Source organism: Mesoplodon densirostris, chromosome 17, assembly GCF_025265405.1.
Source record: "Mesoplodon densirostris isolate mMesDen1 chromosome 17, mMesDen1 primary haplotype, whole genome shotgun sequence".
Taxonomy (NCBI): domain Eukaryota; kingdom Metazoa; phylum Chordata; class Mammalia; order Artiodactyla; family Ziphiidae; genus Mesoplodon; species Mesoplodon densirostris.
Window position 1 is genome coordinate 9,435,745 of NC_082677.1, and position 27,000 is coordinate 9,462,744.

Below are 27,000 nucleotides of genomic sequence, written 5' to 3' on the forward strand. Positions count from 1 at the left end.
GATACAACATCAAAGTCACGATCTATGAAATAAATACTTGATAAACTGGACTTCATTAAAATTAAAAACTTCTACTCTGTGAAAGAAACTGTCAAGTATATGAGAAGCTATGCCATAGGTTTAGAGAAAATATTTGTAAAAATCATATCTGATAAAGGACTGTTATCTAAAACATTCTTAAAACTCAAAATAATAAAATAAACAATCTAATTAAAAAAAGAGACCAAAAATCTGAACAGATACCTCACCCAAAGAAGATACACTGATGGCAAATAAGCATATGAAAAGATGCTGTATATCATATATCATTAGAAAATTGCAAATGAAAACAACCATGAGATACCACTACACACCTACTAGAATGACAAAATTCTAAAACACTGGTATTACCAAATTCTGGCTAGGATGAGGAACAACAGAAACTCTCATTCATTGCTGCTGGGAATGCAAAATGGTATAGCCCCTTTCGAAGACAGTTTGGCAGTTTTTTATAAAACTAAACATACTCTTAGTATACGTTCCAGTAGTTTGCACTCCTAGGTACTTATGCAAAGAGTTGAAAACTTATTGCACACATAAACTTGAACGGGAATTTTTTTTAAGCCATAAAGACAAATATTATATTTCTAAAAGACATATGTACTCAAAATATAAAAAAATGTGACAAAACTTTTGAAGCCAACATGTCCACAGTATCAATGGGTGTGAGGTGACATTGCACAGGAATGTTTATAGCAGCTTTATTCATAATTGCCAAAACTGGCAATTGGAAGTGCCAACAGCTTGGAAGTGACCAAGTTGCCCTTCAGTAGGCGAATGGATAAATAAACTGTGGTGCATCCAGACAATGGAATATTATTCAGTGCTAAAGAAATGAGCCATCAAGCCATAAAAAGACATAGAGGAACCTTAAATGCATATTACTAAACGGAAGAAGCCAATCTGAAAGGCTCTATATTATATGATTCCAACTGTATGACATTCTGGAAGAGGCAAAGCCAGTAGGAGGATCAGTGGTTGCTATGTATTAGGAGTGAGCGAGGGATGACAGGGATGAGTAGACAGAGCATAGAGGATCTTTAGGGCAGTGAAATATTCACATGACACTCTAATGGTGGATACGTGACACTCTACACTTGTCAAAACCCACAGAATGTACAAGACCAAGAGAGAAGCCTAATACAAACTACAGACTTTGGGTGACAATGATATGTCAATGTTAGGTTCACCAGTTGTAATGTGCCACTCTGGTGGGGATGTTAATGGTGGAAGAGGCTGTGCATGTGTGGGTATAGGTGGTATAGGAGAACTCTCCATACTTTGTGGTTAATTTTCCTGTGAACCCAAAACTGCTCTAAAAATAAAATCTATTTTTTTAAAATGTAGTCTTTGTTTTATTCATTTAAAAATCATTTTATTCCTTGGACTTTGAAATTACTGATGTAAAGTGATCTACATTTCTTTTGTTCTGATTCTACTTGCTTATTAGTTCTCAATCCAATCTACAAAATTGTCATCATTAAAGACATCTTAGCAGGACTTCCCTGGGGGTCCAGTGGTAAAGAATCCTCCTTCCAATGCAGGGGACACGGGTTCGATCCCTGGTCAGGGAACTAAGATCCCACATGCTGCAGGGCAACTAAGCCCAGGCGTCACAACTACTAAGCTCGTGTGCCTCAACTAGAGAGCCTGCGTGCAGCAAACTACAGAGCCCACGAGCTCTGGAGCCCATGCACCACAACTAGAGAAGAGAAAACCCGCAAGCCACAACTAGAGAGAAGCCCGTGTGCCGCAAGGAAGAGCCCGCATGCCTCAGGGAAGAGCCCGCGTGCCGCAACTAAGACCCAACGCAGCCAAAAAATAATAATAATTATAAAATAAATAAATAAACAAATAAATGGGCTTATAAAAGAAAAGACAAATTCTGGATACAATTTCAAGTATCATACACATAACCATTCAACTCTTCCTTTCACAGTGTATATATTTATCAAATCAACATGTTGTATAATTTAAACATCTTATAATTTTATTTGTCAATTATACCTCAATAAAGCTGAAAAAAAAAACAGCTGATTTTTTAAGATGGGAAAAAAAGAAAAAGAGAGAAAACACTCTTTATGGTGGTCTGAAACTAGGTAGACATTCCTAGCATGGTATAGCATCAGTCTGTATTTATCTTGCATAAGGTAAAGTAAACAATGGCTAGACTCTCCGAGAATACAAAATGGATGAAACACACACCAGGGAGAGATGGAAATGCCTCTTTAAGGACTGGCTGCTTCAGGTAGAAGAACATGTCATATAACAGAAGTATTCACAGCACTTTATCAAAACCAATGTGAAGTTCTGCTGTGATTGCAGCCAGTCTGCATTTAGGACAAATATTTAGCATCAGTATTTGTTTCCCTCTAACTTAATGATAGCTTATATAAAGTAATATAAAACGCTTCAGATAATCTGAGTTGGTCTAACACTGGTGGCCTGGAAAGCTACTCCTGCATGAATAACAATTTTGATTATAAAACGTATTTTCTTTGCTGCATGAACGGTGTGTCTTTCCATTGGATTAGAGCCTCTTTTGAGGCAGGAACCATAATTTATTCTTCTAATCCACATAAGCCCTAGCAGGTAATTTTATACATGATTGTCTCTGTAGGTTTTTCTTTTTTAACTGACCATACTTTTTCTACATAGGTCCAATCAGTGATTGACTTTAAATAGTCACAATAGACCTTGCATAGTCAGAATAAAAGAATTATTCTCCTCCACTGAATGTGACAGGCTGAGAGCTGCACCTTATTTGCATTTCTAATGCCCAGCACAGGCGCTGGCTCAGAGAGAATCCACTTGGTAAATGTTTGCTAAGGAAACATTAGAACTTGGCAGGCTCTAGGGACCACTTGGTCTGACCCTTTTATTTTCAAATGAGCAGACTAAGGCTCTGAGAGAAACACTTGCTCAAGGGAACCATGCATCATCTAGAGAGCTGGACTTCTCCCTGTCTAGAGATTTCTCTGCTCCTGACTACTCAGGGAAAATCTAGGAGGGCCTGGGAAATGACAGCCTATGTCATGGACCTAGTCAATAGGCTAGTCAATAAATGGTAGTTTCCTTCCCCCATCCACCTTTTCCACGGAAAGAGGAAACCCATGACACGTGACGAAGCTGTCCAGTTTGTGCTTTGGACAAACTGGATTTACGTGTTAAGGTAAGCAAAGCAGTTTGACCTTCTCAGAAGTCATGTCCACAATGTCCACTGCTCCCAGAACCTGTTAATTTTTACTGTTGTCTTCAGGAGCCTTAGAAGGGTTAATACATTAGTAAAGGAGAAATAGCCAAAAGTCTCATTTTAAAAGTTAAACGTGAGGTTCTGGTGGGAAAGTCAACAAGAAGAGAAGCCGAGATATGTTCATCCGACACTGGGCACCACGTACCACGTTAAGCGGCTGGGAATGCAGAGGTGAGCAAGATGTGGTCCCTGTTCTTGGGGATCTCCCAGTCCCATGTGGGATGTAAATATGACGAATAAGAGAAGAAACAATTCACTTTCTGAACACATAAGGACAAAACCTCCCAGAAGAGGCAATGTTTCAGCAAGGCTATGAAGGACTAATAGCAATTTGCCACCTAGGTTAAAAGAACGGCAGGCAAAGCCAGCAGTCATTAAATGGCGTGCTTTAGTCTAGGAACCACAAGGATGTGAGTGGGCATCACTAGGGGGATGGGCAGGGGCCAGATCATGAAGGGCCTAGATGAAGATGTTAGGATCAATCTGTGGCAATGGGGCGGGGGTGAGGGTCTTGAGGGTGTTAGGAGAGTGACGTAATTCCACTGCATGTCAGAAACACACCTGGGGGCAGGACGGACACTGAGCTGAGGAAGGGCGGGTAGAAAGAAGATGGTTACAACAGTTTAGGTGAGAGACAGCAATGGGGACCAGAAAGGAAGCGACAGCAGATGAAGACTGGGCCAGTGACGTAGAAGCTTGGGGGCCAGGGAGAAATAGAGGATGACTCTGCATCTCAGGCTTTGGTCACTGTGCCTTTAAACACAGAAAACAGTGAAATAGGGAGGTACTGGGAGCTGGGATATGGAGAAGATAGCAAGCTTACGTTGTGATGCGTTCAATTTGGGGGCACCTTGCGACATCCAGACCTACTTGGGAATGATAGGCATGTAGATGATACACACAGAGGATACATAATAATTAAACCAATCATCCAGGGAGAATTCAGAACCCTGGAAACTCCCGCGCTCAAGGCCCGGGTGGAGGAGGACCTGGGCTGGGGAAGGTGTAGCCAGAGACGGAAGCCACAGAACGAGCATTACAGATGGGGCGGGAAGTGAGTTAGTTGTATTAATTAGTTAAGAAAGAGTAACCGATACAAAACCTAAACTATGCCTTTTGGGTTCAGCAGTCATCGCGGGCAGTTTCAGAGAAGCCTGAGTAGAGGGCTGAGCAGTGAACGATCCCCAAGAAGAAGTACAGCTCAGCAGCAGAGAGATTTAGGGCATTTTGAAGAGAAAATGAATAATTTATCGCCACACCATATTCTCTCACATGTAGAAGCAGTAAAATAATTCGTGAACTGACAGGTTATTTTCTGCCAGGTTCCAGTTCAATTTAACACACAGTTATTGAATTCCTGCCCAGCACAGGGCCACGGAGCACCAGGCGCCCATGATGTGCCACCGAACAAGATACGGTTCCTACTGGCCAGCACTTTGGAACTACGAGGGAGTCCCTCGCCTCCCCAGCTCACCACGCGCAGAGGGAGTGAGGCCAGGGTCAGCGTGAAGTGAGCTGTGTCCAGACTGGCCCGAGCATGGAGGGGACGCCTGGGAGGGGCCAGCAGGAGAACGAGAGAAAGGCAGGCAGCGTGCTTGCTGGGAGGGCTGGGGACTCGTGAGCAGGGAGTGTGCGAGGTCCAGAGGGAGACGGGGAGGGTGGTCTGGGCGCTGTCTGAGCGAAGTCCCCCCTCGGCCACTGTGACAGAGCCTGGGGAGACACAGAGTGGCCCTATGCACTTGACGTATAAATGATAGCAATGGAGCCCTTTCCTTCTTCGTATCTTAGGTTTGTATTTTGCATTTAAACTGCCAACTTTAGATTGCTCATGAGGTCTCCCATGCTGACTTAATGGTCAGTTTCCTGTGGTATTTTTCTAATATTCCTGCCAAAGCCTCAAGAGGAATAACAAGCAGGGGTATGGGTTCATCTGATTCTGATTAAAGCTGCAGCCTGAACTTCTCACCCTCCGCTCAAGTGTCAGAGGCTAAAGGTCTCTAGCCCCGTCTCTTTAGGAGCGTTCCGGGTGTGGTCCTCCAAGACGGTCAGAAACCAGTCACCTGTTCCGGGAATCAGAGGCCAGCACCTCCGGGAGCAGCAGCTCCTCCTCTGCGGGGCCTGGGAAACGTTCCCCGTCTGTCTGGGAGTTTACAAAACAGATTCTGCAGAGCAGGGTGGAGAGCTATGCCACATTGACTTGTCTGGTATGTGCTCACCCAACGTGGGGCCTTTCAAATATCACAGGCCATCCAGCAGGATGGCCTCACGGTGTCTGGGGTGGGCGGGGGAGAGTGTAATTAGAAGTCCACAAGTGGCTGTCACCATGCCACAGCTGAGCCAGTGAAGGCCATGCCTCCCCTTTGCTGAGCTTTTCACTCTGGCTGCTCTTCTACCAAGTGGCCCTGCGGCAGCAGAAATGCTAGCTCCTCTTCCAGCCCGTAACCCCACAAACTGTCCCTGGATGTCAGTGGAGGCATGGGAGAGAAATGGTTAAGCATGGACTGATCTCACTATGCAAAGAAAATGAAGTAGTATGTCATGTTGATTAAGGGGGAAAGGATGTACGTGTGAGACTGTGTAACTTGTATAATAAATATTTTCAATTGAGAAATAATTGATGTAGAACACTGTATAAGTTTAAGGTGTACAACATAATGATTTGATATTTGTATATACTGTGAAATGATCACCACAATAAGTTTAGTTAACATCCATCTTCACACATAGTTAGTAATTTTTTTTCTTGTGATGGGAACTTTTAAGATCTACTCTCTTAGCAACTTTCAAATATGTGACACAGTATTGTTAACTATAGTCACCATGCTATACGTTACATCTCCAGAAAATAATTTTAAATAAGCAATAGACTCTAATAATGAGGGTTTCAGGGAAGAGTGTTAAGTTCCTCTGGCAAATCAGTAAAGGACAGCAGCCACAGTGGTCCAAAAGTAAAGAGCTAAAAACAAAAGTCCAGGTGTTCTTGGGCTTCTTTAGTTTGGGGATTTCAGACACAGTTTAAATTCATATATTCCTGTATCAGAGAAGTCAGATGGGGTGTCCTTAGCTTTTTAACTGTTCCCAACAATTGCATCTAGTCCAGATAAAATTTCTCTAGTGAGAATTAGTCCAAGTTGAAGCTAGGGTCATACCAGAGATTTCTGAGAAAACTGAAAGAAAGCAAAACAGCCCAGGGTGGAGGGGGAGAACTGGATGGTACGAAGCACTCACTCTCTGGCGCTAAGGGGCATCTCGCGGCTCCTCCCTCTGCCTGCCCCATAGACGTGGGGTCCCCCTCGACCAGCCTTGGTCTTCTTCTTCTTACTGTCCCACTCTCGGGACCTCATACCTTCATATGCAGATGACTTTACATCTCTGTCTCCAGCTGAGGCCCCTGTCCAGCTCCACACCCGCACATCCAACTGCACCTGGACACTTCCACTGGCACTGGCCCCTCAGGAGCCTCAGCTCGTCACTCCTTCCCCCCTCAGACCCTGGCCGGACTCCCCTCACCTCCCTCCTCGGCTGTTTCCTGACTCAAGGAAGGGTGTCACTACCACCCGGCTGCTCAAGCCAGGAGGAGTCTGGTCCCCCTGAATTCTGAACAACAACAGCAATAATAACAGCACCAGTTATTCATAAATTCTTGTGAGAATTAAGTGAGATCAATGTCAAGAGCTTAGTATACTAGTCAACATATAGTAAACACTCACAAAATGGTAGCCATGGTCATCTATTATTTATGTGGCAAAGCAAGGCATTTTTAAAAACATTGTTAATATTTTTAAGAATGCAATACAAATATCTAAATATATATAGAGAGAGAAGTGAATCATATTAATAATATAAACTCCTTCTTTTGGCCTGCTGTCCTATTTAGTAGTTTCTTGTGTATTCTTCCTGAAGTCATTTTGAGTAGCTGGTTGGAAAAGGTTACATAAGAGGCCATTTAAAAATATAAAGGTCAGGAAAACCCCATGATCAGCGGTTTCAGGGGCTCACTAGAGTTGGGCCCTGGGTACCAGCTGTGCAGGGAGCTACTGAACAAGAAGCAGATGGCCTGGTGGGATCTGCCGGCTGGCAGCCTTGATGAAATGTGGATGCTCTAGCAACAGGAGGTGTGAAGAGAGAGGACCTTCAAGATGGTGGAGGAGTAAGACATGGAGATCACTTTCCTCCCCACAAATACATCAAAAATACATCTACATGTGGAACAACTCCTACAGAACACCCACTGAACACTGTCAGAAGACCTCAGACTTCCCAAAAGCTGTGTGGCTGATAGGTCTTGGTGCTCCAGCCGGCTGTCAGGCCTGAGCCTCTGAGGTGGGAGAGCCGAGTTCAGGACACTGGATCACCAGAGACCTCCCGGCCCCACATAATATCAGTCGGCGAGAGCTCTCCCAGAGATCTCCATCTCAGCATTAAGACCCAGCTCCACTCAACGACCAGCAAGCTCCAGTGCTGGACACCCTATGCCAAACAAATAGCAAGACAGGAACACAACCCCACCCATTAGTAGAGAGGCTGCCTAAAATTGTAATAAGTTCACAGACACCCCAAAACACACTACCGGACGTGGTCCTGCCCACCAGAAAGACAAGATCCAGCCTCATCCAACAGAGCACAGGCACCAGTACCCTCCACCAGGAAGCCTACACACCCCACTGAACCAACCTTACCCACTGGGGGCAGACAAAAAAACAATGGGAACTATGAACCTAGAGCCTGAGAAAAGGAGATACCAAACACAGTAAGTAAAGCAAAATGAGAAGACAGAGAAATATGCAGCAGATGAAGGAGCAAGGCAAAAACCCACCAGACCTAACAAATGAAGAGGAAATAGGCAGTCTACCTGAAAAAGAATTCAGAGTAATGATAATAAAGATGATCCAAAATCTTAGAAATAGAAGGCAGAAAATACAAGAAATGTTTAATAAGGACCTAGAAGAACTAAAGAGCAAACAAACAATGATGAACAACACAATAAATGAAATTAAAAATTCTCTAGAAGGAATCAATAGCAGAATAACTGAGGCAGAAGAACAGATAAGTGACCTGGAAGATAAAATAGTGGAAATAACTACTGCAGAGCAGAATAAAGAAAAAAGAATGAAAAGAATTGAGGACAGTCTCAGAGACCTCTGGGACAACATTAAATACACCAACATTCGAATTATAGGGGTCCCAGAAGAAGAGAAAAAAAGAAAGGGACTGAGAAAATATTTGAAGAGATTATAATTGAAAACTTTCCTAATATGGGAAAGGAAACAGTCAATCAAGTCCAGGAAGCGCAGAGAGTCCCATACAGGATAAATCCAAGGAGAAACACGTGAAGACACATATTAATCAAGCTATCAAAAATTAAATACAAAGAAAAAATATTGAAAGCAGCAAGGGAAAACCAACAAATAACACACAAGGGAATCCCCATAAGGTTAACAGCTGATCTTTCAGCAGAAACTCTGCAAGCCAGAGGGAGTGGCAGGACATATTTAAAGTGATGAAAGGGAAAAACCTACAAACAAGATTCCTCTACCCAGCAAGGATCTCACTGAGATTCAGTGGAGAAATTAAAACCTTTACAGACAAGCAAAAGCTAAGAGAATTCAGCACCACCAAACTAGCTTTGCAACAAATGCTAAAAGAACTTCTCTAGACAGGAAACACAAGAGAAGGATAAGACCTACAATAACAAACGCAAAACAATTAACAAAATGGTAATAGGAATATACATATCGATAATTACGTTAAATGTAAATGGATTAAATGCTCTGACCAAAAGACACAGACTGGCTGAATGGATACAAAAACAAGACCCATACATATGCTATCTACAAGACACCCACTTCAGACCTAGGGACACATACAGACTGAAAAGTGAGGGGATTCTATGCACATGGAAATAAAAAGAAAGCTGGAGTAGCAATTCTCATATCAGACAAAATAGACTTTAAAATAAAGACTATTACAAGAGACAAAGGAGGACACTACATAATGATCAAAGAATCAATCCAAGAAGAAGATATAACAATTATAAACATTTATGCACCCAACATAGGAGCACCTCAATACATAAAGCAAATACTAACAGCCATAAAAGGGGAAATCGACAGTAACACAATCATAGTAGGGGACATTAACACCCCACTTTCACCTATGGAAAGATCAACCAAAAAGAAAATAATAAGGAAACACAAGCTTTAAATGACACATTACACAAGATGGAATTAATTGATATTTATAGGACATTCCATGCAAAAACAACAGAATACACTTTTTTTCTCAAGTGCTCATGGAACATTCTCCAGGATAGATCATATCTTGGGTCACAAATCAAGCCTTGGTAAATTTAAGAAAATTGAAATTGTATGAAGTATCTTTTCCGACCACAACACTATGAGACTACATATCAATTACAGGAAAAAAAAACTGTAAAAAATACAAACACCGGGATGTTAAAGAATACGCTACTAAATAACCAAGAGATCACTGAAGAAATCAAAGAGGAAATCAAAAAATACTTAGAAACAAATGACAATGGAAAATTGATGACCCAAAACCTATGGGATGCAGCAAAAGCGATTCTAAGAGGGAAGTATATAGCAATAAAAGCCTACCTCAAGAAACAAGTAAAATCTCACATAAACAACCTAACCTTACACCTAAAGCGATTAGAGGAAGAAGAACAAAAAAACCACAAAGTTAGCCAATGGAAAGAAATCATAAAGACCAGATCAGAAATAAATAAAAAAGAAATGAAGGAAACAATAGCAAAGATCAATAAAACTAAAAGCTGGTTCTTGAGAAGAAAAACAAAATTGATAAACCATTAGCCAGACTCATCAAGAAAAAAAGGGAGAAGACTCAAATCAACAGAATTAGAAATGGAAAAGGAGAAGTAACAACTGACACTGCAGAAATACAAAAGATCAAGAGAGATTACTACAAGCAACTCTATGCCAATAAAATGGACAACCTGGAAGAAATGGACAAATTCTTAGAAAAGCACAACCTTCCAAGACTGAACCAGGAAGAAATAGAAAATATGAACAGAGCAATCAGAAGTAATGAAATTGAAACTGTGATTAAAAATCCTCCAACAAACAAAAGCCCAGGACCTGATGGCTTCACAGGCGAATTCTATCAAACATTTATAGAAGAGCTAACACCTACCCTTCTCAAAGTCTTCCAACATATAGCAGAGGGAGGAACACTCCCAAACTCATTCTACAAGGCCACCATCACCCTGATAACAAAACCAGACAAAGATGTCACAAAAGAAGAAAACTACAGGCCACTATCACTGAGGAACATAGATATAAAAATCCCCAACAAAATACTAGCAAACAGAATCCAGCAGCACATTAGAAGGATCATATGCCATGATCAAGTGGGGTTTATCCAAGACATGCAAAGATTCTTCAATATATGCAAATCAGTCAATGTGATACACCATATTAACAAATTGAAGGATAAAAACCATATGATCATCTCAATAGATGCAGAAAAAGCTTTCAACAAAATTCAACACCCATTTAGGATAAAACCTCTCCAGAAAGTAGGCATAGAGGGAACTTACCTCAACGTAATAAAGGCTATATATGACAAACCCACAGCCAACATCGTTCTCAATGGTGAAAAACTGAAACTATTTCCACTAAGATCAGGAACAAGACAAGGTTTCCCACTCTCACCACTATTATTTAACGTAGTTTTGGAATTTTTAGCCACAGCAATCAGAGACAAAAAAGAACTAAGAGGAATCTAAATCAGCAAAGAAGAAATAAAACTGTCACTGTTTGCAGATGACATGATACTCTACATAGAGAATCCTAAAGATGCTACCAGAAGACTACTAGAGCTAATTAATGAATTTGGTAAAGTTGCAGGATACAAAATTAATGGATAGAAATGTGCTGCATTTCTATACACTAATGATGAAAAATCGGAAAGAGAAATTAAGGAAACACTCCCATGTACCACTGCAACAAAGAGAATAAAATACCTAGGAATAAGCCTACCTAAGGAGACAAAACACCTGTATGAAGAAAACTATAAGACATTGAGGAAAGTAATTTAAGATGATACAAACAGATGGAGAGATATACCATGTTCTTGGATTGGAAGAATCAACACTGTGAAAATGACTATACTACCCTAAGCAATCTACAGATTCACTGCAATCCCTATCAAACTACCAATGGCATTTTTCACAAAACTAGAACAAAAAGTTTCACAATTTGTATGGAAACACAAAAGACCCCAAATAGCTAAAGCAATCTTGAGAAAGAAAAATGTAGCTGGAGGAATCAGGCTTCCTAACTTCAGACTATACTACAAAGCTAAAGTAATCAAGACAGTATGGTACTGGCACAAAAACAGAAAGATAGATCAATGGAACAGGATAGAAAGCCCAGAGATAGACCCACGTATATATGGTCACCTTATCTTTGATAAAGGAGGCAAGAATATACAATGGAGAAAAGACAGCCTCTTCAATAAGTGGTTCTGGGAAATTGGACAGCTACATGTAAAAGAATGAAATTAGAACACTCCCTAACACCATACACAAAAATAAACTCAAAATGGATTAAAGACCTAAATGTAAGGCCAGACACTATCAAACTCTGAGAGGAAAACATAGGCAGAACACTCTATGACATAAATCATAGCAAGATCCTTTTTGACCCACCTCCTAGAGAAATGGAAATAAAAACAAAAATAAACAAATGGGACCTAATGAACCTTAAAAGTTTTGCACAGCAAAAGAAACCAGAAACAAGACAACCCTCAGAATGGGAGAAGATATTTGCAAATGAAGCAAGTGACAGAGGATTAATCTCCAAAATATACAAGCAGCTCATGCAGCTCAATATCAAAAAAGCAAATAACCCAATTCAAAAATGGGCCGAAGACCTAAATAGACATTTCTCCAGAGAAGATATACAGATTAGCAACAAATACATGAAAGGATGCTCAACATCACTAATCATTAGAGAAATGCAAAAGAAAACTACAATGAGGTGTCACCTCACACCGGTCAGAATGGCCATCATCAAAAAATCCACAAACAATAAATGCTGGAGAGAGTGTGGAGAAAAGGGAACCCTCCTACACTGTTGCTGGGAATGTAAATTGATACAGCCACTATGGAGAACAGTAGGAGGTTCCTTAAAAAACTACAAATAGAACTACCATCGACCTAGCAATCCCAGTACTGGGCATATACCCTGAGAAAACCGTATCTCAGAGTCATGTACCACAGTGTTCACTGCAGCAGTATTTACGATAGCCAGGACATGGAAGCAACCTAAGCGTCCAACGACAGATGAATGGATAAAGAAGATGTGGCACATATATACAATGGAATATTACTCAGCCATAAAAAGAAACAAAATTGAGTTATTTGTAGTGAGATGGATGGACCTAGAGTATGTCATACAGAGTGAAGAAAGTCAGAAAGAGAAAAACAAATACCATATGCTAACACATATATATGGAATCTAAAAAAATAAAAATGCTTTGAAGAACTTAGGGGCAGGACAGGAATAAAGATGCAGACGTAGAGAATGGACTTGAGGACACAGGGAGGGGGAAGGGTAAGCTGGGCCGAAGTGAGAGAGTGGCATGGACTTATATACACTACCGTATGTAAACTAGATAGCTAGTGGGAAGCAGCCACATAGCACAGGGAGATCAGCTCGGTGCTTTGTGACCACCTAGAGGGGTGGGATAGGGAGGGTAGGAGGGAGATGCAAGAGGGAGGGGATATGGGGATATATGTATATGTATAACCGATTCACTCTGTTATAAAGCAGAATCTAACACAACAATATAAAGCAGTTATACCCCAATAAAGATGTTAAAAAAATATATAGAAAGATCAATGTTTTTCATGTGGGAAATCCCCTATCTTTGACCCTTCCATGTCTGTATTTGTCTGTACTCCATGGCTGTTCCCGTTCTATACAGGCTACCTTGGGGTGAGGTTTGTGGTGGCAGGTAGGGGTGGGGATGAAGATGCCTTTCCTGCACATTAAATTAGTTATAAAAACAAAAGTGAAAGTTGAAAATAACCACATCAAAATTTCATGTGTTCTTATCTGGGTAATTCCTACTGGCATTTTAGGGTCATTTTCCCGGGAAGCTGTCTCTGAAGCCCTTTCCCCCTTAGCTATCCTGTACTTACAGTGATTACATCATTTGTCCAAGTCAGTCGTTACTCATTTCTCAACCTAGGCACCGTGGGCATCTGTGGACAGAGAGTTGCTTGTGGGGGGGTGCTACCTTGTGCATTGTGGGAGGCTAGCAGCATCTCTGGCCCCACCCATTAGAGGTCAGTAGCATCACCCCAGGTGTGAGAAGCAAACACGTTCCCAGACCTCGAGACAGGGCAAACTGCTGCCCCATCTCGGGTGGAGAACCACTGCATCAGCCTGAGATCTCAGGGTGCGGATTCTGTCTCATTTGTCTCCATAGTAAAGTAAGGCCCTCAAGAGACTGCCTTGAGGAAATGAACTGAAGGAACAGTCGACAAAGCACCGCTACTCTCCAACAGTAAATCGGTTCTAAACTCTTCACAAAAGAACAAAGTGTGCTTTTTTTTTTTTGCTGTACGCGGGCCTCTCACTGCTGTGGCCTCTCCCGTTGCGGAGCACAGGCTCCGGACACACAGGCTCCGCGGCCATGGCTCGCGGGCCCAGCCGCTCCGCGGCATGTGGGATCTTCCGGGATCGGGGCACGAACCCGCGTCCCCTGCATCGGCAGGCGGACTCTCAACCACTGCGCCACCAGGGAAGCCCCAAAGTGTGCTTTAAACTCTTACTTTAATATGATTATGTTTTTACAGTTGAGGTCCATGAAGGCACAAATGCAATGAGAATTTCTAACCTTGGGACTTACAAGTTAAATTCAGAAAATCACAAGGCAACATAAAACATCTTGGGAAGAATTACCTTTAAAGGAGGACATGAAAAACACTCCAAATTGTGTTTCACAAAAAGACCTAAGCTCTCTTTGGAAACTCCAGAAGCAGCCTGTGTGGCTTTGAATCCTAGCAGTGCTATTTACTAACTGTAACTCGACAAGTTATTTCATACCTCTGTGCCTCTGTTTCCTCATCTGTAAAATGGGAATGATGTTAGAGCCTATCTTATAGGGTTGTTATGAGAACTAAATGAGTAAATATTTGTACGATACTTAGAGCCATGCTTGGTGGGCACTTTGTGTTCTAAAGAAATGAAATCACCCCTTATTGGGATTTGTATTTAATTTATAGATTCAGAATTTCAAAATGACCATGATTATCATGTAACCACCTATATCCTTCTCCCAATGATTTGTCTATGGTTTCAGTCTAGGTAATTGTCACAAATTATTATATGACATAACACAATATATAACATTGTACATTTTCTGTGATATTCTTAACGGGAAAATTTAAAGTATATTATCCATTTTCATAGATTACCGTTATTTAAAATGAATAATATTACTTAAATAACTCAAATCAAATATGTGCCTTTGTGTGTAGAGGTAAGCTGTAAAAATCACTTTTGTCAGCATTCTTTCTTACCCTCTCCCTCATCCCACATTATAATCCATTGTCATTAGTTGTCCTTTTAAATACAAAGGGCAGTGACAGATGCACTATAATCCTAATCAATTCCATATCTCCATAAAACAGTACTGAACAAGGTGAATGCCCTTGTTTTATACATGTTGTGATTAGTTACTATTTATTAACAACATAAGTTAGGCAGATCTAACATTAAATTAGAAATTCAGAGATCATCTTGGGCATCAAGGCCCTATGTTAGCAGTCTGAGAAAATGTCCCAAACCAAAATGCTAATAGAACATGCCACTTCTTAAAAATCTCATTCAGGAGCTTTGATTTGCTGCAATTTGCCTTAAAGGTGACAAACTTTGCAAGGTATTGTGATACCTTGGCTATGCCTGCATTTTGAGATGGTTAGTTTCATTTAGCTCATCCAGGTACTTAGACTTGCAATTAGCTTTTCATTACTCACAGGGGAAATTATTTTTCAATTACAAATTCAATCAAAACACATCAAAACAGAATTATAATTGTGGTTGCTAAGTAACAGAGACTGCACTGTTCTGACTTGCAGTAACAGATATTTACAGACGGCTACTGGGTACTGCTGCTGTCAGAGTTGCAGAAGCAATGGTGAGGCATGGTCACCATTCTGGAGGTTCACACCTTCACTAAAGACAGCAAACCTGTCTGGTTTCTGAGACCTGAAATGAGAGCCACACATCCACATATGCCCAGCCAGGCATCGGTCCTCCCAGCCACGGACATCCTTAGTACAATCTATTTTTTCAAGCCAATGAAAAGTTAACACTGCTCAACAACTCTCCAAATGTAAATCGGGACCCAGGATATTAATTGTCCACACAGGAGAGAAACTTCCAAAAAAAGGTGAGTAAAATTCTTGTGGGTGACATTTACAGGAGACCTTCAGCTCTCTTGTTTTCATTTGCCTACCTGGCAGAAGCTAAGTGCCCTCTGGCTATGATTCCCGTTAGGATTCTGCATTAGCTCAGCATTTCAAATATGCATGAGAAATGTAGAGCCCACAAAGCTTTAAAAATAAAACATGAGACCAGCTCTATCACTGTGTCTGCAATGCACGAGGAAGCAAACGAATAAAATCACAAGCCCTTATTGCTCTCCAGGCATTAATCATAATATACCATGTGAGTGGGTGAGCGTCTAATTAACTGCTCATCAATCTCAAAGTTTGAAAAGTGCTGTCACTGCCCTCAGGCTGGAAGTCTTCCTTCAGCCTGCTTTCAGGAAATCTGTGTCTTGAAGGAACTTATAAGGAAGGCAAAGAAATTCCACGGGTGTTCCCTTCAGCCAAGCTACCTCCATCTCTGCCTACCTACCCTGCCTGTTTCTTTTTTTTTTTTTTTTTTTGCGGTATGCGGGCCTCTCACTGTTGTGGCCTCCCCCGTTGCGGAGCACAGGCTCCGGACGCGCAGGCTCAGCCGCTCCGCGGCATATGGGATCCTCCCAGACCGGGGCACGAACCCGTATCCCCTGCATCGGCAGGCGGACTTTCAACCACTTGCGCCACCAGGGAGGCCCCCCTGCCTGTTTCTTTTGATCACCCCGCTGTGACTACTCCTTTGGCCTCTCTTCTACCCACTGCTCCTGCGCCCTGAGAATCTCAGCTCACATACCTCCAGCCAAATGCTTTTCTTATTTCATAATATTTTTGGAGACGTAGCTGTCCTAAGAATTATTCCAATGATAACAACCTCCTGCCACTCTAACCAATTTTACACAAGCTGGGCCCTTATCAAGAGCACTGTGGTGTCTGGCATTGTTGCATTCCCACATGTTTATGCAGTACTGTCTTTTGGGTACGTCTATATGAATCCTGCTATGGGCTGAATCAGAGATGGGTCATGGGTTCTACAAGAGAAGGCTTCCTAATTTTTCTGGCTGACACTACCTTATTATGCAGAACTTTTTATCTTGAAATGATTTCTATACTGGCTAATCTATATCATGGCTGAAAGTTTTTTTTTTTTTTTTTAAAGTCGACTTGGATGGATAAGTCCAAAACTTAGTCAAGGCACCTTAGATCACATGCAGCAGTGAGTAGATAAAGATTTACCACCCATGTGTTTGAGATTCAAAGCTTGACCCACTCAGACACATATGTCATCCAATGAATAGAACTGCACAATCAGAAGCGGTTTGCTCCTACAATCCTGATTTTAAAATATGGAATGAAATTTTTATTCTCGGTTTACAATGTAATCCTTGATTTATATTTTAAAAGTCTATGCGTAAGCTACTAGAACTAATGAGTAAGTGTAGAAAGACTGCAGGATGCAAATGAACAATATCCCAAAAAACCCAGAATACTAGCAATGAACAATTGGAGCCCGAAACAATAAAAAACAGTACTATTTAGAATAGCACCACAAAACATGAAATTCTTTTTTTTTTTTTTTTTTTTTTTTTTGGCGGTATGTAGGCCTCTCACTGTTGTGGCCTCTCCCGTTGTGGAGCACAGGCTCCGGACGCGCAGGCTCAGCGGCCATGGCTCACGGGCCCAGCCGCTCCGCGGCATGTGGGATCTTCCCGGACCGGGGCACGAACTCGTGTCCCCTGCATCGGCAGGCGGACTCTCAACCACTGCGCCACCAGGGAAGCCCAAAAACATGAAATTCTTAAGTACTTTCAAGTACGCGTATTACCCATATGCTGAAAACTACAAGTTAGGCTTAAAAAAAAAAAAAATCAAAAGAGACCTAAATGGAGACATGTACCATGTTTATGAATCAGAAGTCTTGTTACTGTTAAGATATCAATTCTTCCCTAACTGATCTATAGAGTCAACACAATCCAAATCAATACTCCAGTAGGATTTTAAAAATTGATATCAACAAGCTGTTTTTAAATTTATATGGAAAGGCAGAGGAACTAGAATAGCCAAAACAATCCTGGCAAAGAAGAACAAAGTTGGAGGACACACACTACTGGATTCCAAGACATACACAAAGCTAAGTAATCAAGTGCCATATTGATGAAAGAATAGACACATAGATAAACTGAACAGAATAGAGAGTCTAGAAATAGACTCATGCATATGTGGTCAATTGATTTACAATATAAGTGCAAAGGCAATTCAATGAAGAAAGTATAGTCTTTCAACATGGTGGTCAACCAATGGGATATTGATAAGCAAAAAATGAATCTTGAGCCATACTTTTTACCTTCTAAAAAATTTACTTGAAATGGATCATCAACTTACACATAAAACATAAAACTGAAATTTCCAGAAGAAAAACAAAGGAGAAAATAGTTGTGACCTTACGTTAGGCAAAATTTCTTAGGTGTGACATAAAAAACATGAAAAAGAAAGATAAACTGGACTCCAATAAAATTCAAAACTTCTGTGAAGGACATTGTTAAGAGATTGAAAAAATAAGCTACAGACTGGCAGAAAATATAAAAACTCAATAAGAAAACAAACAACCAAATTTTAAAAATAGGCAAAAGACTCAAACAGACACTTTACTAGAGAAGATATATGAATGGCAAATAAGCACATGAAAAGACATTCAACGTCATTACTCATTAAGGACATACTAATTTAAATCACAATGAGAAACACTAGATACCTATTAGAATGGTTAAAAACAAAACAAAACAAAAACTGACAACACCAAGTACCAACAAAGATGTGGAGCAACTGGAACGCTCATACATCGTTGGTGGTAATACAAAATGGTATGGTCACTTTGGAAATGTTTGGTGGTCTCTTAAAAAGTTCAAATATACTTATCATATGCACCCCACAATCCCATTCCTAGGAACTTACCCAAAAGAAATGAAAACTTATGTACACACAAAAACTTGAATATAAATGTTTATAGGGGTGTTACAGCCACCCAAAGTGGAAACAACTCAAATGTTCTTCATCTGGTGAATGGATAGACAAATTGTAGTATATCCACACAATGGAATACTACTGAGCAATTATATTGATTGATACACGCAACACAGATGAATCTTAGGTGCATTAGTGAAACAAAGGCAGACTCAAAAGGCTACATACTATTTGATTTCACTTATATAGCATTCTGGAAAAGGCAAAACTATGGGTACAAGAACCAAATCAGTGGTTGCCAAGGGTTGAGAGTAGGTTGATGACAAAGGTGAACCAGGGAATTTTTTTAGGTGATGGAGCTGTTCTATATCTTGGTTGTGGTGGTGGTTACATGATTGTAGGCATTTATCAAAACTCAAAGAACTGTACACTGAAAATAGTGAATTTTGCTTTATAAATATACAGAACACCTTGACTTAAAGAAAATATAGATTTAAAAATTCAACTGGGATGATTTCACTTATATATGGAACCTAAAAAACAAAATAAGCAAATATATCTAAACAGAAACAGAGTCATAGATACAGAAAACAAATAGGTGGTAGCCAGATGGGAGGCGGGTGGAGGGAGGAGAGAAATAGGTAAGGGAGATTAAGGGGTACAAATCTTCATTTACAGAATTATGAGTCACAGGTATAAAATGTACAGTATGGGGAATATAGTCCATAATTATGTAATATCTCTGTATGGCGATAGATGACAACCAAACTTACTGTGGTGATCATTTTGAAATGTATAGAAATATAGAATCACTATGTTATATACCAGGAACTAACATAGAGTTGTAGGTCAATTATACTTCAAAAACAAACAAACTTACAGAAAAAAGATCAGATCTGTGGCTACCTGAGGTGGGGGGAGGGGGCATTGGATGAAGGTGATCAAAAGGTACAAACTTCCAGTTAAAAGATAAGTAAGTAGTAGAGATGTAATGTACAAAATGATAAAGATAATTAATACTGCTGTATGTGTCACGTATCTGAACACTGTTGAGAGTAAATCGTAAGAGTTCTCATCACAAGGAAAAATTTTTTTTCCTATTTCTTTAATGTTGTATCTATATGAGATGATGAATGCTCACTAAACCTACTGTGGTAAACATTTCATGATTATGTAAGTCTAACCATTATGCTGTACACTTTAAATGTATACAGTGCTGTATGTCAATTACATCTCAATAAAACTGGGGGAAAAAACAACAAAAGGCATGATTGGAGAATCAAAGATCTATGAGTATTCAAGAAAATTCAATTGGGAAAAAGATAATGTAATATAATACAATTAACAATAAAAATTACTTCTTTTAAAAAATGCCAGCTTACTAGTAAAAATACTCTTGGTTAAAACTAAGAGGGAGGGCTTCCCTGGTGGCGCAGTGGTTGGGAGTCCGCCTGCCGATGCAGGGGGCGCGGGTTCGTGCCCCGGTCTGGGAGGATCCCGCGTGCCGCAGGGCGGCTGGGCCCGTGGGCCGTGGCCGCTGGGCCTGCGCGTCCGGAGCCTGTGCTCCGCGGCGGGAGAGGCCGCAGTGGTGAGAGGCCTGCGTATCGCAAAAAAAAAAAAAAAACTAAGAGGGAAAACTCAGGATGAGGTGGTGGTGGAATAGTTCTGAGTTGGATGAAGCCTTGGTGTGCATCAGACATGCTGAGGAGAAAACATTGCTTTTCCAGTTCATTGCCTTTAAAGAATTACAACCAGGACTTCCCTGGTGGCGCAGTAGTTAAGAATCCGCCTGCCAATGCAGGGGACACAGGTTCGAGCCCTGGTCCGGGAAGATCCCACATGCTGCGGAGCAACTAAGCCTGCGTGCCACAACTATTAAGCCTGCGCTCTAGAGCCCTTGAGTGGCAACTACTGAGACCACGTGCCGTGTCTACTGAAGACCGTGCACCTAGAGCCCGTGCTCCACAACAAGAGAAGCCACCGCAATGAGAAGACCGTGCACTGCAACAAGGAGTAGCCCCCACTCGCTGCAACTAGAGAAAGCCCGCATGCTGCAACGAAAACCCAGTGCAGCCAAAAATAAAATAAAATTTATATATATATATATAAAAGAATTACAACCAAACTACCCATTCTTCTCGTAAACGCTCACAAATGGCATTTTGTGCTTGTTTGTTTTTGAGTCCAAATAGCCAGTTCCTGCAATTTGTGATTTAAAGAGCTCTTTACTCTTCTACCCACTTAAGTAAACCCACAGTAATGCTTTCCTTCAACATTCAGAGATCATTCCTTAACGCAAATCTATCTTCATATAGGAATCACAGAGTAACCAGCTTATGAACGCAGAAATATATATGTCCACAGAATCCGCAAGCTTATGGTTATTTATATATTATTCTAATATATATTGGTGTGTCCTTATCTTGACAAAAGTTTTCCTCATCATTACTTTCCTCTTAAACTATCTTTTCTTTTCTCTCTCTCTTTTTTTTTTTTTGGCTGTGTTGGATCTTCATTGCTGCGCACGGGCTTTCTCTAGAGCACAGGCTCATTAGTTGTGGTGCACGGGCTTAGTTGCTCCACAGCATGTGGGGTCTTCCTGGACCAGGGCTCGAACCCGTGTCCCCTGCATTGGCAGGCGGATCCTTAACCACTGCGCCAGGGCTCAAACACATGTCCCCTGCATTGGCAGGCAGATTCTTAACCACTGTGCCACCAGGGAAGTCTCTAAACTACCATCTTTTCTATGTCAAATGCAGAATGTACGAGAAAAAAATGTTGGACTGCAAGTTATGAGGACTGCAGTTTTAAAGTCAGTTTAGCCCATAACTAGCTCTGTAGCCTTGGAAAAATGACTCACCTCCTGTAACTAATATTTATTTCCAGCTCTGACCTCTCGCCAGGGCTTTAGTTAGGAAACTTCAAATTCCTACAGACACATAGAACCTCTCATGCACATTTAATTATTCAGAGATATTGATTACATTGGCATCTTTTATTATTACTCAAATTATAATTATTTTATTTGTTCATGTATGCTTCATTTCTTCAGTTAGATTTCTCCAACCAGATTAGACATTCTCTGAGGGGAGGGAGTTATTCATCTATACAACTTTGTCTCCTTATATCAGCACATAGTGAAGGCTTAAATACTTCAGGTTGCAGATATAATTACTTGAGCTTACATATTCTAGTTTGCTGATATAATCATTTGTCTTTGCAAAAAATACAGCTGAGTTTGACATACTCTTGGAGCTCTACCGGGCCCTCCCTGACCACTCATTCTCTGGTCCCCCACAATGCCTTCTCCCACTAACCCACCCACACCCCATCACTGTCTATAGCCTCAGTTTGTTTTACTTTTTCAACATAGCTTAACACTCTCTGAGATAATCTCTCCTTCTCCCCCTTTTTCTCTCTCTCACTCTCTCTTTTTCCCAATCTATTGTCTGAAGCTTCCTACTAGGATTTAAGCTCCATGAAACCAGGGACTGATCATGGTCACCATAATACCCTTATAGCCTGGACCCATGCCTGGCATATAGTAGGTACTCAATAAGTACTTACTGAATTGTTGTTGAACTCACCCCTCAATATAGTGATAACTATTAGACACTGAACAATCAAAAGAAACAAAAATACTTCACATGATTTACCTGTAAAGAGGTTCTACAAGGTCTTTTTCAAGAAAATCATGATCGTTCTTGACAGCCACAATGTTGATGGGAAATTGTGAGTCTGAAAGAGACAAAGAGAGGCAAAGGAGTTTATGCGCCTTGTTTTATCTGAATGGGCACCAATATCTTCAGGCCACCATGTTTCTGTACTCATGGCTGATCTTAACAGCAGTTATTCCCCATTGACAGGTGTGTTGATAATGTTTAGAGAGCAGAAACTTTTACTTTTATCCCAATAAATGCTTTTAAGAATACAAAAAAGTGTGAAATATGAAAATAACCAAGTGTTTGACCTTGGACAGGACTGCATACCAAGTGCCTGCAGTTTTATAGCTCATCACTATCACTGGCTTTTGCCTGTATGGAGAACTCTCCCACTCTCACCATCCACCTAAGGTGGAGGTTGCTGACTTCTGTCCTGATCAGTTCATGAAATACTTAGTTTGGCAGATTTTTTTTTTTCCTTCAGAAAGGAAAATACCAGGAGCTCAATGGCCTCAAGTATTTTACTTTGTAGCAAAATCTTGAGTCACTTTGGAGTATCAGCAAAATACTCAAACAACTGATTCTATCCAATAAAAAATGAGAAATTCCAACATTGTAACTTTTCTCCCACAGACTACTCATGCCAGATTTGGAGGTCATGGGCAATGCTCAGGTCACAGTGTTAATTTTAGGTACCTCATTTGTGGAGGTAAAAATCTGGAGATCATTGGAATAAAGTCCATGGCCAAATCTAACCATCAATGTTGGTCCATTATCATCATCCTACCATTCTTTCTCTTTCTCATCTTATATTTGACATTTGCCAATCATAATAAATCTAAGGGTAACAATTTTCTTACTGCAAGTAGAAAAGAGAAACAATTCCTCTTCTGGTGAAAAAAAGTGAATTCCAGAGTGAATTCCGGACGGTGCCTGAATGTAGACTGTCTCATTCTGCTAGAGAGGGAGTTAATGTGTAGTCATGAGGAACACAGACATGGAAGCCCAGCTGCTCTGGCTTTAAGTCGTGGCTCTGCTACTCACTAGCTGTAGACTGTGGGCAAATCACTTAACCTCCTCTGGGACTCTGTTTCCTCATCTGTAAAATGGGGATGATGATAATTATAATACCTCCCCTATGGTGTTGTGAATATTAAATGAATAGTACATGTACAGTGCTTTGAACAGTAGCTGGCATATAGTAAGCTCTATAAAAGTATTTGTTCTTATTCTTATTACATCCATTAAATGCATGTGGCTTAAACACAATCTGACAAGCCCATCTCACTTATGCGATATCTTTACTTGTTAGTCATTTATAGACTCTTCACATTTAAATTGCATAGTATTTTGAGTGCACATTACAGTAGAAAATCTATCTCATGAAGGAGCATTCTGACTCTTCCACTTTATAATCTTGTAAAAGTCACTTAACCTTTTTGGGTCTCTCATAATCAGTGCATTGCTGGTGGGGGTGGGGGAATAGCAGCTGCTTAGACCAAAACTGTAAGACCCTCCTCCTTGTCTAAAAGGCTATGGTTTTTTGAAAGCTTTTATCAGAGACTTTAGACTTCACAGCACATTCAGAATTTAAGTGAGAGAAGTAGAAGGTTTTTTGTTTGTTTTGTTTTTTTTAATATAAAACTGAGCTTCTAGGTGAATAGATGAGATTCACCAGTGAGTAAAGGTTAATTTTGTTGATTCTTTCCATCCTACATGAATTTCACGTCATCAGGAACAGAAGTCTATACTGTCTAGTGTACTACATGTGCTCAGTTTACCCCTGAAGATTCACTCTCCACTTTTCTGTAAACCGCTTTGTGCCCCAGGATCAGCTGTGGATGGCATTCAAGGGGATCCACGTCCTCTGCTTCCTTTTGTGTCTGGCCAATGGGAAGCCCTGGCTGGAGATGGAGGGAGGGAGGAGTGTGAGGTCAGGGCATTCACTCTCCTGGTTGTCTCCAGGGGAGGCTGCCATCCCCAGCTGTGTCCTCCACTCCTAGGGCCTGCTCTGAGATCTTCTCTCCTTCTAGGTTCTGGACCCTCTCCCTCCATTTATGGCTTTGGGCCTAGGGTAGTGACAGCTCTGCTGCTACGAGCTCTGGACTCCTGGACTGTTCGTCGTGGTTTCCTATGCCCTGCCCACATCTTTGTAATGAACACTTTTAGAAATAAATCCCCCTCAGATTGTCTTGAGTAGGCCATCTGCTTACTGCTGGGATCCTGACTAATTCACTATATAACTATCCAGGAAGCAGATGCTTTGGTTATAATTTTAGGTATCAATAAGATAAAGGTGAGTAGGTTTATTAACTGTCAAAACATCAATGGAAGTAAGTATGATGCTGGCAATAGAAGCACCTTACTTAAAACCCTGAAAAATAACATCCGATCCATGTTACATCTTAAGCATTTTCAGGTTAAGTAAACAGAACTCAAGGAAAGTCTCAAGATAAATTAGTTTTGTGATTTCTAGGAAATTTATCAACAATTCATTTATTGTACTTTCAAGAAAACACAGAGTGACGAAAAAGCACGGAGAAGGATAAGGAAGGAAGTGCAGAAAAGCTGCTGATGGCAGAACACTGGAAGGAAAAGGCAGAGCTGGGATCGGCGGTAGAGATGAGAAGTAGAAAGAGCAAAGCGAAAAGTAAAGAAGGGAGAAGCAGGGAGGGAAGCAAGCCTCACTCCTAAACCGGCATCAGTATAAGCCCTGGGCATTGCAAAGATGGAGGCAAGGAGAAAGCAAGGAGAAAAAATGGTTGAGAAAGATTTGGAAGTCAAAACACACCACAGGACATATTTTGAATTTATTCTCTTTATAAAGAGAGAAGACAAGCCCAACTTACCTTCATATAACTGAGCGTACTGCGGAAACCCGGCAGCACGGAGCCAGTCACATGCTTCCTTGGCCTCAATTTCTGAAAAATACAACAAAGGGAAATGTGTGAGTCCAGCGGCCACCCACTGGTCTCGACCTCGGCAATCAATGAGGAACTGGTGAGCACTGTGCATGTTATTACAAAGCAAAATCGTTCTCAGGTAAGTCTGTGTAAGTAACCTACCCAGAAATGGGTATAAAGTGAGCAGGTATAACAAAGGTACTTGTTATGTGTCTACTAAGATTGTCTTCAATGTTGATCCGTAAGTGTTTGGATAATAGCAAAACCACAGACTACAGAACACAAAGGCTGGGTTTCAGGGAGGGAAAAATGTCTTATTTATACACTAGGGAACCAGGGGACTAAGGAGGAGGCGGAAAAACTTCCTTATGATTTTTTTTTTTAATAAATTGTTTTAAACTTTCAAAGATAAAGCTAAGACTATTTATTCTACATTCCGTTATTCTTTTACTCTGGGGATAATGAAAGAACGAATACAACTGGGCAGTTTGTGAAAATGTATTTTCTCATGAAGAAAGGTATTAACAAAAATCCAGTGTTTTACTATTTCTTTAATTTTACTAATGGCTTTAATTCCAAATGCCTTGTAATAAGATGTGCATTCATCAAGCACATTCTAATGATTTTCAAGCTGCAGAGTGCAGCATGGAACAGTAAAGCTGGTTATCTGGAATTGAGACATGTGTTTGACAGGGCTGCTAGAATCTGAGGGCCAACCCCAAGAGGTTGATATGTCCTTTGGGTGACCAATTTTGGTGTGGACATACCAAGAGTGCACGGGACCACCTGCCTGGAGAACTTGGGAGGGAGATGGGGAGAGTCTACAGTATGTGAACCAGGTCACTTTTCGACCTCGTGAATCCTGGATCATTTCCCAACCACAACTCTGTTAGATAAATATGAATGCAGGGGAAAAGAAGTTCATCTGTCAAAAGTCCAGTTTCTCCAAACAAAATTAAACAGCCGATTATAACAGGTCTCTACCCAGGCCTCTTCCTCTGCTGTTGGGAGGGAGCCCGGTCAGGTCATTGTATTTCCATTTACTCTGACGTTCGTTTTCCCCTGTAGCCAAAGTTGGAGAGTACCAGGTGTTCTTGGGATCACTTCATAAAAACGATCCGCGCTAGCATCAGCAGTGGGCCAGAGACTGCAACCTACGTTGAAAGCTCAGTGTCTTTGCAGCATAATGTTCAATGTGACAGAGCCATCTGGTCTATGTTAGGAAAACAGACCAAAGGTCAGAACATCCACAGGCTCCAAAGGGAAGAGCAAAAGCCTAGAGCCCCGTCCCACTGATCTGGTTGGATATGGGTTGAGATATGTTATTAAATCCAGGGAAACAGGGCCTGTGGTGGCCCCTGTCCCAGAGTCCCTGCTTCTTTTGGCATCCCCTAATCCACTGTCATTCCAGAGACTGATGATTTCTAAATCTTGGTTTTTTTCTCTGACATGAGGGTTTTGTTACATACTTACTACCAGCACAGACCTAATAGGTCTCCTTCCTGCCTTGTACACATCATTCAGAAATATCTGGGGCACCAAGCTGGAAGTAAAAGCATTTCTTTGAGGAGGGGTGAGACCCACAAGTGCAGTTCAAAATGAATTGGCTGGATTGTACTGTATTGGCTAACTTGGGTTTTCCCTTTGGAAGGTACAAAGGGCAACAATTATTGTACATCTCTAAAGTTTTATTTAGTTCTCATTTGAGAGTCCTTATGTGAAGGATTCCACTTTGATAACTGCGCAAGTACTTCAGGGGAAGTA

At 41.0% G+C, this 27,000-nt stretch overlaps 1 protein-coding gene across 5 annotated transcripts in view; it reads right to left on the reverse strand.

The window, feature by feature from the left end:
• Window positions 1-27,000, reverse strand: part of STARD13 (StAR related lipid transfer domain containing 13) — a 253,253-nt gene that overhangs the window by 63,632 nt on the left and 162,621 nt on the right. For all 5 annotated transcript variants that reach the window (XM_060079645.1, XM_060079643.1, XM_060079642.1 and 2 more), the window contains 2 exons: window positions 25,183-25,254; window positions 22,328-22,409 (listed from right to left, as the gene is read on the reverse strand). In XM_060079645.1, the coding sequence (XP_059935628.1) occupies window positions 22,328-22,409; window positions 25,183-25,254 (154 nt within the window). The remainder of the gene's footprint in view (window positions 1-22,327; window positions 22,410-25,182; window positions 25,255-27,000) is intronic.